Genomic DNA, 13,451 nt, shown 5'->3' on the forward strand with positions numbered 1-13,451 from the left:
AACAGTCTCTGATTGTTGGTGAGTTGGAATATGAAAGAAAAAAATTAAGCTGTGATGAAAAAGTCCCATTTCTGAGCACAAATGAACTGAAACTTTGATAAGACAGACGTCAGCTTGTTGTGTTTCTGATCCATCTGTAGCTGCAGGTCACAATCATACAAACTAAACACACAGAGTAGTTTTAATGTGAACTTTCTGCCTGACTGAGCAGGAGGACAAGCTGTACCACAAAAACATGTTTAATAAGAACGCGATGTATTGACTTACATTTTCAATTTAAAAAAATCCAAATTTTGTGATTTAAAAAAAGTTTAAAGCCAAACAGAGACAGTGGAGCTGAAGGGAGCTGATCATTGAGATGGAACAACCCACAAGCAGACATGTAGACCCCACAGGCTGCTGTTTAGACACATGTTGAGATAAATGTGAGCTGCAGAGGAAAGCATCAGAACACCAGCATCAACAGTAGAAAATCAACATTTAATCTACAGTTAGAGTTAGACAGGCAAAGTGGAGATATGGTCGTACTTCATCTCTGATCCGACAGGTTTTAGGCACAGGGACATACATTTAAAAATATCATATATTATAGCATATATTATTCTATGTAGCATAAAAGCTCTTCAACATAACAACGTCTGCACTTCGTCATTGGCTGTACAAAAATACATTTAAATCTTTCTCTGTCTCTGGTGCTGTGTGTGTGTGTCCAGGTGTTCTTACTGTCTACACTGTGTATGCATGTATCTGTGTGTATATACAGTGTGTGTGTGTGTGTGTGTGTGTGTGTGTGTGTGTGTGTGTGTGTGTGTGGTCCTCTTCATGCAGGCTTGGTTCAGCCGAAGTCGATACGAGGCCGATACTCCAGAACCATCGGATACGTCTGAGGGAGAAACGGGAGAAACTGTTTGAGATAGAATCAATCTTTTGGTCTTTGGTAAACAGGAGCATGTTTCACGTGATCACACACAGCCAGGAATCAGTGGATCGACTCTGAATCACTGGAGCTGGTTGTCAGTCATTTATTTGGAACGTTTTTTAAAAAAGCTTCAGAAGCACATCCATGATATGTGATCAGCTCAGAAGTGAATCGTGTCACATTTAAATATTTAAAACCCGTTAAACTACATACGAGTTAAATGCGACAGTAAAACACACATTCATTCATTTTCTGAACTGAGTGGAGGTTGAGCAGAGTCCAGTTCCTTCAGCTTCAGCATCCATAAATAACCAAATATTTCCTTCAGTCGTGTGACATTAAAAACAGGATTTGCAGCCATCCTGCACTTCTGGCATGGAACAAGAAATAAATGACAACAAACAAAAAAGCAAATACAACCAACAAAATGAAGAGTAAACAGAAAATTCTCAATAAATTCAAAATAAAATAAAAGAAGAAGGTAGAAGTGCACGTAAATGGACGCAGCCTGTTTCTGTCATGAACCACAACTCAGGTAATTCCCTGAGCGTACATGTGACCAGTGTGCAGATGTCAGTCACACAACAACAACAACAACAACAACAACAACAACAGCCTTTCACTTCACTGGCACAGTTTAGTGTTTCGAACCCAAACATTGGACCTCCAGATCCGATGCTCCACGCTGGACCCCTGGTTGGCCGTCCGCTCCACCGTCAACATGTCAGCAAGTGCCAGAAAACACTTTGAAACGCATCAGAGGAGCTGAAGATCAGGGTTTCAGTAGAAACCCAGCCTGTGCTGCTGCTCGTCTCTCATGTAAATACAGACTTTTACTTGCAGTCCGGTTGCAGAGATGCTCCGCCCCCAGCGAGCCTCCACCTCCACATGAGCTCCATCCGTCAGCGGGGTTAAATCATACCGACCGCTACACTCTCCTGCCTGCTCCGCCTGTAAAAGCTGGTTTGAAACAGTCAGAAGATGTGAGCTGCCCTTTCCATAAAACATTCACAGAAGAGGCGAGTGTTTGTGTCGGAGCAGCTGCAGACTGAGAGCGTCTCCTATTTCTGGCAGCTCAGCCGAGCACAGCTGCTGTCATCTCCTCCAGCTTTCTGCTGCATCATGCCTCCAGATAAATAAATAAATAAACGCAGACAACAGCGAGTCCGATCCGGCCGCTGTGTGGGCCGAGCCGCTCCGTCTGAAGCCGACACTCAGCGTTTCTGCCTCCAAACGCTCTGGATGTGTTTCGTGTGCTTCGTCAGACAGGTCGGGGTTTTCTTCTGAAATGTTGAATCACTCAAAAGTAAATAAAATAAAATTTGCTGTCAAATGTTGTTTGGCACAAATGATCTGACCTGTGTGGTGACACTCGTGTAGAAATCCTGAATGTGGTGTCAGCTCCAGTTTACTGCACTATTACCTGAACAGTCTCTGGGTGGTTCTGGTCACACGTTTCTTCACTGGGGCTCATTTCTAAAGTCCTGCAGCTCTGTGGAACCAGGAAACCGCCGGACAGAAGCAGAGGGAGTTCAACAAACGGTTCATGTGCATAAAGCTGAACTTCTTTAACGACTTCTTCTACGTGAAGGTAAAGCGCCTGGAGTTTGACTGCACAGACTGCAGGTGTTTTCTACAGAGGAAACGCCGTCTGCAGTTCAACCAGAAACCCTCAAATGCCCGATGCTGAGGAACTCACGGATCTCGTTCCCCCACTGAGGACAGAATCTCAGTTTCTTAAAGCTTAAAGTTGTTTTCTTAGAAACCTAGAAAGTTTATTTTGTGACCAAATCAACCAAACTTTAACCAAACAGGTGGCAGTTCTAGCAACAGTGAGCCCGGATCAGAAAAGGCTTAAACGGGTCGGTACCACAGGAAGAACTAAACGACAATTTGCATAAAACACGATTAAACTTGTCACCATCTAACTGAGTTTCTCTGACTGGACCACGACTGTTTCATCCTCTAACTGTCCTCTGATGCAGCATGAACTCAACACCTAGAAGCTCTACAGGCAGCATGAACGCTGCACTAACACCTGTCACCTGTCTGTGATGGAACACACCTGAGCTCTTCTCAGCGGTTTGTTTTACGTTAATGTCTCAGTGGAGCTGCTCTCGTCTGGATGCTCTTCTTCACTCGTCCTAAACTGTCATCAGCGGCTTTCTGTGTGGAAAACATGCTTGAAGGTGTTTAGGGAAAAGTTCTGGGTTTCACCGTGAAGTTCCACCGTTCAGGCCAGGAAACGCTCCTGCTTCTGGACAAACAGAACCAACACCTGAAACTGGTTTGTGCTGACGAGGCGGATCGATTACGGCGGAGACGGAACGGATCAAAGCGGCACGTTGTGACTCACGCTGATTTAAAAGTCAGACGACTGTTCCTATGTCAGCAGAACAACAGAAACATGGAACACGACCCAGATGCTGATTAACTGCACGTCAGTCGGTTCTGTCGCTTTTCTCCTGCTGCCTGCAGAACTTTGACCATATGACTCAGCATATTGCTGTTTGGACCGCTCTCTGTCATTCTGCACACAACAGACGAGCATGTTGGCCGGCCGAGCCCCAGAACCAGCCAACGGGTTTTAGAGGCTTGTTGTGTTTCCAAAATTGCCAAAATGACACCATTAGAGGCAGAAAGTGTAAAAACAAAAACAGAAACTGGATTCTGAACTTTCCATTGATCACTGCTAGAGCTGGTTAACTGTCCTGAACTAATCGTGTGTGATGTGTTGTTCAGTTATTATCCAAGTCCAGGCTTCAAGTCTTGATCTAAACGAGTCTTTTACAATTTCACAGTTTCACTTAAAAAATCCCCCAAAATAAACAAAAGACTTTAATAAAAATAAAACTTTACATTCCTCAGTTCAGCTGGAGAGCTACGAGGGATTCAGCTACGATAGACGGTCGCCAGAGTTCGGCTGAACTGCAGGTTGTGTTCACACTGAGACCAGAACCATAAGAACTCGGTGGACAGTCTGGTCCAGTGTCAGCAGAACTTCTGGCACTCAGCTGAAAACATGCTGCTGGTTCCAGTTTGTTAAATAACCAAAGAAACTCAACTTTCATTTTGACACAGACGTTTAGATTTCAGTAAAAATGAGCAGAGAGCGAGTAAAAGTTGAACAAAACCGTTTGGGTTTCAGAGTTTAGACCAACAGAACCTTTAACATCCACTGGATTCCCTCAGAGTGTTTGGCTCTGGTTTTATATGTGAGTATATAATATGTATTTGGTGCTGACTGCTCTTAGAGTTTATTCATAGATACGTTCTCTGATCTGATGGATCTGAACCGCCGTCCACAGTGAGCCGGTACCAGGACGACTCGTCATCAGTAACAACAGACTCAGTGTTCACAGCCACAGCAGCATCTCTCAGGCTTTAAAGTCACCATGGTGACCATCAGAGAGGAGTTCCACGTTCTGACTAAACGACATCCCGAGAGGCCACAGACTGATTTATTTCTGTGTGAATCCGTCCTGACCGGCCTCCGCGACTCTCTAATTCGGACGGAGAAGACGAAGCCGAGCGGCGGCGGCGTTGTCAGAAGGACGAGCTGATGAATGACTCGTATCTTCTGTGTCTGCGTCTGGCTGTCATCCCTCTCCTCACCTTGTCCTGAGCCAGACAGGGTTCAAACAGGATTCAGAAATAATTTCTCGGTGTTTATCCTTGTGACTCAGCCGTCAGACATAAATAATTCTGGGGGATGATTTCTGTCTCCCGTCGAGGAGCTTCAGAACGGAGAAAGAGAAACGCTGCTGAGCAGATTTGGCTCATAACGGCACCGGGATGGAAACATGGAGGCATTTTTCTACTTATTGTGATGAACATAAGCGTGATGCTGTGTTTACGCCGACTGTCACACACGTGTTGTGAAGGGAGACATACATACATACATATATATGTACATATATGTATGTATGTCTATGTACATGTATAGCAGGATGCTGTTGAATAATGTTCTGAACAAAAGCAGCATCATCGATCAATCGTTGATTTGTTGGTGACACAGACTGATGACAGTGAACATCTGCTGTTAGTTGACCTCCATCCAGGGATGCTGCCCTCGCCAGCCTCAGCTTGTTTAAAACACACAAACTCTGTCTGGAGGTCACTAAAGGTCACAGAAGTCTTTGTCATGGCGCCCGTTTCCAGCTAAACACCCACAATGCTCTCTGCTGGCCTTCATAGCTGCCATCGTTGGAGCAAACGCCCCCGCTGGTGCTCCGGTGCTGGTCTGAGCAGGTTCACATGGTTTTCTTTATAGTCTATGAACCTGTGCTTCTATTGCCCCGGTGGTGACTGTTGGATACACGACACAGATTGAAACATGCTGTCTTCATGTCTCTGCCTTGATTTAACTCGTGCACGCTGGCTGGATCACATTGTGGCCCTTTCCTCGCTAAACACCCACAATGCTCTCTGCCTGCTAACACGGAACCACCCGCCTCCTCAGGCTGCCAGGAGGTTCTAAAAAGAAATGGTCCTACAGATAATCTGCAACACTTGAAGCTTGTCTTGTCTTGGAAACTTGTTTTTGATCAGTTTCGGGCCAAACCCTGATGTTGACGTCTGTAGGTGGTCATCAGAGGAGGTCCTTCATCAAGTCCTCTGGTTGTGCTGCACTTCTGCTGATGGACAAGCCTTCACCTCAGAATCCTCTTGGCCTCGTTCCCTGGGCCTCTCCAAACAGAACTGCACGAGAACCTGCAGCTGCTTTCAGCTCTAGTTCTGGACATGTGCGATGGAGCTGGGCGAGCTCAGAGAGGCCATGTCTGCAGGTTCTGCTGTGTCGTGTTGCTTTGTGGCACAAACTCAAGTCGTACACTCTTTGCATGTGACTTTGTCTTTACATCACTTTCTCTCCAAATAACTTCCAGAACGACAACCGATGATCCATGTTGCTCCACACGTCTGGTTCTGCCCGTCTGCTGCACATCCTGGTCTGGACTGCAGCATCCAGGCCCGTCGTGCATCCAGGCAGCTGCTGCAGCGACATGACAACTCCCCAAAAGTGAAGCCAAAACATCTCCATCACTCCCCGGTGGCTGGCTGACGGTTCAGGGAGCTTCACATGAGCAGGGAACATATTTTAACCCTCTGGACCCCAAAACATGCCGGCAGAGAGGATTCGTGGATTTACAACATCCTGCTGGTTCTTGAGCTATTTATCTGCCTTTCTGCCAGAAATGAGTTAGTAGAAGACGTTTACCGTGTAGAGACGTCATCGTTTACTCCGCACCAGTCACACTTTGGAGGACTTGGGAAAAAATGCACCAGTTTTTGCTCCAATTTTTGCGAACGTCCGTCTTTATTTTTTTCTGATTTAACTTGTTCTTTTCTAGGTTCTCTCTTCTACTTCATGGTTGTTCCCACAGAGGTGCACGACTTTATATTGCAGTGATAAAACGAGGCCACAGTAGTAAAAAAGTGGAGCTAAAAACACCCAGAAGCTGCTTGAAGTTCAGAGCGTTAAACATCAACATCACAGTCAGTTCTCCTCATTTAGCTCCAGGCAGCCAACACCGATCAGGACTCATAACCCAGTTATCATGCAGCCCTTCCTTCATGGAAGCTGCACCATCTGAGACCCAGTTTGCAAAAAAACTCTCCTCTAGTAATCTAGTAACCCCCCAAAAAATAAAAACAAGTTCCTGGAGTTCAAACACCAGAGCAGAACCACTGAGCCGGACCACTGAGCAGAACTTTTCTCACATCTCTGGTTTGAAGGTTTTTCGGCTTCATATCATCAATACACCTCCTATTAGTCCCAATGCGCTGCGTGCAGGACTCCAGCTCCCTGTGAATGATGGGTTGTGTTGTCCTCTGATATGTTTACATAATCCACAGCTCAGCATATGGGACAAAGCAGCAGATGGAAAATGACATGACCTACAATCCTGACAATCTGTGCACAGACACACAGTCTGGACCTCATTATTACATAAGAAGCATGTCAGCTCCAACCGGACCAGCAAAGTGTGTGTTCCTGGAAAACAGTGTTTTCAGTTCCACCGGTGCCACAAATATAAAGTTACGCACCTCGGTGTAGTTTCCTGCTCATTATGCAACAGATTGCATAAGAGGAGGGAATAATCACAGCTTCCATCTCCTCCTGCCGCCCTGAAAACACGAGTCAGTTAGAAGAAAGAGATGGGAGCTGTGTGACAGACGTGAGGCCACAGCTGGAGCAGAGCAGCTACACCTTATGAACGGCTCTCATTTCATGGCGGCTTCCTGCTGCTGACCCGGGATCTGACGCCTCCTGCTGAGCCAGCTGTCTGCACTCCTCAGTCAGCGGCTGAAGTGGACCAGACCTTTCAGGAGCTAATCGCTCACATGGACACGCCCACGCAGCAGATAAACAGATAAATATCAGCCGCCGCGGACAGGAATGTGTGCGCTCACGCTCCAGCGAGCAGCAGGACTGCAGCTCACGCGCTGGACCTGACCGATGACCCGAGGCCCGAGAGCGGCGGCACGTTTCACACCGAGGCAGGACCTCCTGCTGGACCTGTGTGCGACGGCGCTGCTATCTCTGTGAGGACCGAGTCACGCTTTAGGCCTGGACAGTGAAGGCGTGTTTGAACGTGAACGTTTCTGTACAGAGCTGTGTGTCACTGTTAGACTTCAATCCTCTGAACAACCATACAGACAAGCCGTGCACAGCGGTTCTGGTTCTCACTGCTACCTTACATCTGCTCATCTAACCATCCCACTAAAACCCAAAATCCAGCTTGAAGGCCATGTTTTCTTCCCAAACTATTGCTAAACTCCTCCTCTGTGAGGCGCCATCCTGTCTGAACTTCACCAGATGCTTAAAACCGTAACGTGTCATCAGCTTAATGCACAAACCTCATTTAAATATGGGCCCAAAAAAAGGCATTTGTATTAATTAGATTCTGCAAAAAGCAAAAAAAATCTGCATTCTTTTGGTATAATCATGAAGCTGTTAGTGAGTCAGTAGTGACCAGAGCAGCCAGTGTTCAGCCAGCAGGTCGGAGGCCAACAAGCTGAACAGTAAAACATCTACAGGGCGTAGCACCTGTGAGAACATGCTGGTTCCAGGTTTTCTCATTTTTACAAAATAAAAAAACATGAAATTGAACTTTTTTCTTTTTTCCTGACTCGTGGCATCATGACTGTGACGTCGTGCACAGAAGACATCAGACATCAGCTGCAGTGTTGTCTGCTTCCTCACCTTTCTTCTCTCTGCTCTGTCTCCCCTCCTGCTGGCTGCTTCCTCACCTGAGCTCAATCCTCCAGCTCACCTGATCCTGGTTCTCTGATCACCTGCTGCCAGACTTTCTCACCTTTTCACCATTTCCTAAATAAAGGTCCTCACAAAGCTTTCTACCAAACTCCAGCCTGGTCTCTTCTAGCCGTGCTTGTTCTGTTTCCACAGCGGTGCAGGAATTTATATTGCAGAGAAAAATGAACCCACGGTGAGTAAAAATGTGACAGAAATCGCCCACAAACAGCTTGTAGCTCAGACAGTTAACACTCAATACAGACGTCAGTGAAGCGGGTTTCACACACTCACACACTCACACACACACTCTCAGTCTGACTCCAGTCATACTTTCACTTCTGGATGTCAAACCACAACCTTTAAATCTGATGCTGAAGCACAGCTTGACAAAGCCCCGGTTCTGGGCCGGTGGTCTCTCCGTGGGAACAAAAAGGCTTTCCTGCATCCACACACACACACACACACACACACACACACACACACAGTGGCGGGAAGCCTTACGTTCTCCCCGTGCAGCCTCCACCGGGTCATGTAGATGAACTCCAGAGTGTGGTCTCGGCCCATGATCTCTCCGTTACACAGCACATCCAGCTGCAACACAAGCAACAACAACAGAAGCAGAATAAGAGCCAGTCAGGATGGAAACATGCTGCCTGAACCTGTGGATGAGGACACGACAGAGAGGTGAGAAGTGAAAGGAGAGGGGAGTTCACTGTGGTAAAGAGTGGGAGGCTGCTCTGATGATGAGTGTTTCACCACTTTCAGCTCCGTGTGCAGGGAGCCAGCAGCTTAGCATCCTTTAATAAAGGAGCCAAGTATCAAAGAGCATCTGGTTTATTTATCTCTGCTTAGACTCATGAGCCCGAGTCTTCCTCTGCACTGGATCAGAGCTCTAAGACGCTGTACTTGTTTGGTTTTTCTAAAGCTTGAAATTTATCATCTCAGCTTGTAAAAGTGTGTTTTTGTCATTTGCATGGTGAGCTGATTGAATTTTCTTTATTTAGTCTTATCACAGGCTGCAGCGGTTCAGCCCAGACAGAGCAGGTGAACACTCCTCATCGAGCGTTTTGCACTGACCGTGTGGGATGCTGGTGTTGCCACGTGTCTGCAGGGATGTGCCTGATCTACATGTTCCATGAAGTCTACGTGGAGAGCTCAGAACGTGTGACTACGTGAACTTACAGACACTGCAAACGAACCAACTGCTGCCAGCAAACAGTGCTCAGAGCAGATGCTAGCTAGCGAAGGCCGTGTGGAGATTCTTCATGATCTAAACCCTGAAAGCTCATCAGTAGACGTGCTGTGATTGAAGGAGTTTCCTATCAGGACAAAGCTTCTCTGTCCAGTCAGAAAAGCTCTTTTGAAGCTCTTAAAACCAGACGAGCATATCTTTAGTAATGCTTTAATGTGCTCCTTTAATGTTTTATGGATGTTTTCTGTTGCTTTCTGTACTTTAATGTTGAGTAAAGCAGCTTGGATCTCCTGTTTCCAATGGTTTGAATCTTCTTTAGATGATTATTATTCTCATATAGTTTAATTTGATATAAAGTTTAGGGGGACCAAGTACTGGTCTTTATAAACGTTTGAATGTGTTATTTCCATGTTTCTGAGGAGCGTTGCTACGCTAACATCTTCTTACTGATCAACATACCTTCAAATAACAAGCAGACAAGTTCAAGTGATTGAGTTCAGAATGACCAGTTTTCTGTTCCAGCAGAGCCGACGGCTTCCTCACCTCGTAGGAGCTCGGCAGCTTTAGTTTAAGACTGAGGAACTTCTTGATGGTTCCCACGGTGACTCTACTGGAGCAGCGGATGAATCTCTTCATCAGATCCTAATTGGAAGACAGACAAACTCTGTTACAGCCTGATTCAATGAGGGAAGCAGCCAAAAGCAGAAACCTCACAACACAATCCAGCATTTACAAGACATGAGACACCGACGTCCAAGAAGCCTAAACATGCTCCCTTCATGTCACTTTTCTCCAGAACATTAGTGGGAACTTCATTTCAGAGCGTTTATTCACTCAAAGCACCAAACGAGGTTGAATGAAGACGTACGGTGACCGTGCTCTCCCCCGACTGGCCCGTGTTGCGAAGGCAGTCCAGACAGATGGCGATCTGAGGGTCGCTCCTGTGATAGTCGTCGTCTGCGGCGCCGTCGTCCTCCTCGGCGCCGCCGTCATCACCGTCCACGGCCACGTCCGGCAGCCCGACTCTCTGACACCTCAGGGGTTCTGCTGCAGGGCGCACACGGTACCGTCATCACAATCTGTCTTTAGCTTGTGTGAGCGAGCAGGAGATTCTCTGAAATCAACGCTGCTCCAAATTCATGTCAACTCAGAACCTGATGATTAATCACATGCTGGTGAATCAGAACCTGATCAAAAACTCCCCCGATCGGCTCTCATCTCTGATAATGAAACCAAGAGAAACTAAATGAGAACAAAAGCAGACACAGTGGATGAGGTGGTGACTCATGCAGACCTGTGGCTGATTTACATACAGGCTCCCCAGTTAGAAGGAACCAGAACGTTTCTGTACTGGGAGGTTCAGAACCAGCCAACGGACCATCGTGGGTCCATGTTAACGGTCTGTATGACACACAGCTCACCTTGGCCATTTTCTTTGGGCTGGTTCTTCCTCCAGAATTCAACTTCTTGCTGCTCCTCTTCTATTTACACCAAAAACAATGAAAAACAAAGAGTTCACATGTTAATCAGACGGGACAGAACAAATCCTATGAAGTCCGACCGCCGACCCAAAACTCCCAAAGTACACAGTTTATCAGACAGAGACGATAAAACCTGTCAAAAACATCAGATTACTGCTTCATGGTCCTAGAACTGTGAACTCTGAGCTGAATGTTGTGATATTTCATTTATTCTATATGAATAGAATAATATATATTATATTGTTTTACATCAATAAAACTCAGCGTTTCCTGGAACCAGATTCTGTAAAAATCTAAAGATTCTGCTTCTCTATAAAACAACCAGGAAGTTATTTATCACTCAGCTGTGATCAACAGTCACATGACAAACACTCAGCGACTTCTGGACCGGACCGGACCGGACCGAGCTGAACCGCAGGACGTGTTTTACTCAGAGAGGAGTCAGGAGGAGAAACAAACTAGAAACAGGAGCAGTGAGCTATCTGTGGGCGTTACTGGGCAAACGTTAAACATGCTGACTCCACTTTTTACATTTTTGATAAAACAGGCAATCAGAGAAATTCAACTTTCTTTTTTTATGATTTATGGCATCAGAACTTCCTCAAACTGTGCAGAAGACGTCTCTGAGCTGGCTCTCCGTCTTCATGGAGGTGCAGGAACAACGAGCCCACAGTGAGTGAAGCGTGATCAGGTTCATGTTGTCCACTCTGATCAGAGGTTTGTTTTTATCAGAGTATTTGTTGGACGCCTCCATGAAACCAGGAGCTGATGAAGACAACGTCACCACAGACGTCAGTGACGTTTCTGAGGAGGACTTACGTGACAGTCGAAGGACGTCAAAGGTAAAAACAGCTCATACCGAAAAACATTCTCAGTCTGATAAAAAAAGAAACCTGATGCCAAACATGTGCCAGGAGCAAATCAAACGGGTTAGAAGGTCCCTCTAGTGGCTCTAATGAAGGACTCTATAAGCTTTATGCTGAACTAGTGCGTTCAGGCTCTATTTGACCTCCAGTCCTGATGACTGGATGTGATCACGGTGCTCCGCTCTGCAGCCCATAGGAACAGCCCAGGTCCAGTGGTACCAGAACCTCCTCCCACTGGAACGCACTTCTCATTAACAACATCAAAAACACCTGCTTTTCTTTTCTCGCTTCTTTCTGCACAGAAACAGAAGTCTGTATGAACCTGGATCTGCATCCAGATCAAACAGGAAGTCAGTCCGGATCCAGTCCAGACTCCCTGTGAAGTGTCACACTTCCTACTTCAGAATAAACTGTCTGTTGACCAACACATCACCGGTGACAGTAAACGTAAGAACCTGGACCAGCTGTCTGAGCTGCTGAATCCCAGCGGTGCAGACACACAGTCCCATCCTGAGTGTGTGTTGTCTAAAAGTTAGAAGTGAGGCGATCACAAGTCGTGTTGTTTCCACCTGTGACCCTGAACTACAATCACATATGTAACTCATCCATGCGCTGCTTTGCCAGAACCGGCTGCTCTGATGTTACTGTCTGGACGCTGAGGAGCTGAAGATCTAACCTGCAGCAGTTTACTGTCTGGTGTTGCTCTTCAGCTGTTGCAGGGTTCAATCTATGAATGAAATGTGCTTTTTTTGACAATTAAAGTGGTTTTTATGCCTCGAATCCTCACAAGAGGACTGTAATCGGTGCTCACGGAGGTAAAGGAAGCGCTGATTTGATGCAGAATGCAGGAAGACACGTGTCTGGTAGGAGGAGGTCTTCTCTTGGAGAGGACTCGGCTTTACACCACTTGGCCGAGCGGCTCAGGTCCCACCATAATATACGATGTTTGCTCCATCTTTCTGCTGCCAAAGCGCTCCGTCAGCCGAGCTCAAGTTATGGACTCATAAAATTATAGTACCATCACAGCTTTAGTTAGACATGTTGACTTGGCTTCCCGCTGGCGAGAGGCGGCCGTACGTCTTCATCTCCTTTTAAACTTGAGCTTCCAAAAATAATGCGACGCTGAAACATGAACACGTCGCTGATGTCTGTAGCAGAAACCCTCCACCTTCATCAGAGGTCTGCTGAGCTGCAGAGGAGCAACCAGGAGCTCATCATGGACACATGTAGTCCACGGTAGAGCCGACGGTAAATCAGCGTAATGTGTGTCTGGATGTGGAGCAGCGTGGTTGTGGTTAGCACAGCGCCGCCGCTCACCGAAAGATCTGCATGAATATTAATTCAGTCATAAATAAGACAAAAAGAAAACATGTGTGGATCACTTACATGTGTGAGGGTTTTGCTAACAGGTTTGCTTCGTGGTGCACGATGACGACAACCGATGAAAGCATCAGAATGAACAGAACAGGCAGAAAAGCTTCGCTACAGCTTTTGTATTTCATGTTTTTTTCTCATTTTATTGTCTCGTATTCAGATTTGTTGTCTGTGAGCGGCTGTTTGAAATAAACTGCACTTAGGTCCAACTTTTGGTTAGTTTTAAACATGCTTTTTAAACAAACTGTAATTTGACTGTTGTTTATAATAAATAAATAAATGGTGTGTTGTTCATGTCAGCTGCAGGAGTTCAGTTCAGTTGTGTTGCATCTAATGTCTGCCACAGAATAAACATCACGTC

The 13,451-nt window shown here is 46.2% G+C and overlaps 1 protein-coding gene across 1 annotated transcript in view; it reads right to left on the reverse strand.

Moving 5' to 3' along the window:
* Positions 1-459: 459 nt before the first annotated feature.
* The window catches only part of pcgf5b (polycomb group ring finger 5b), a 24,971-nt gene continuing 11,979 nt past the window's right edge, over positions 460-13,451 (reverse strand). The window contains exons 2-7 of the mRNA XM_008287520.1: positions 11,458-11,615; positions 10,791-10,854; positions 10,238-10,416; positions 9,913-10,011; positions 8,679-8,768; positions 460-883 (exon numbers count right to left, since the gene is read on the reverse strand). Of these exons, the coding sequence (XP_008285742.1) occupies positions 836-883; positions 8,679-8,768; positions 9,913-10,011; positions 10,238-10,416; positions 10,791-10,854; positions 11,458-11,615 (638 nt within the window). The 3' untranslated portion in view covers positions 460-835. The remainder of the gene's footprint in view (positions 884-8,678; positions 8,769-9,912; positions 10,012-10,237; positions 10,417-10,790; positions 10,855-11,457; positions 11,616-13,451) is intronic.

Source organism: Stegastes partitus, unplaced genomic scaffold (assembly GCF_000690725.1).
Source record: "Stegastes partitus isolate 25-593 unplaced genomic scaffold, Stegastes_partitus-1.0.2 Scaffold504, whole genome shotgun sequence".
NCBI lineage: Eukaryota > Metazoa > Chordata > Actinopteri > Pomacentridae > Stegastes > Stegastes partitus.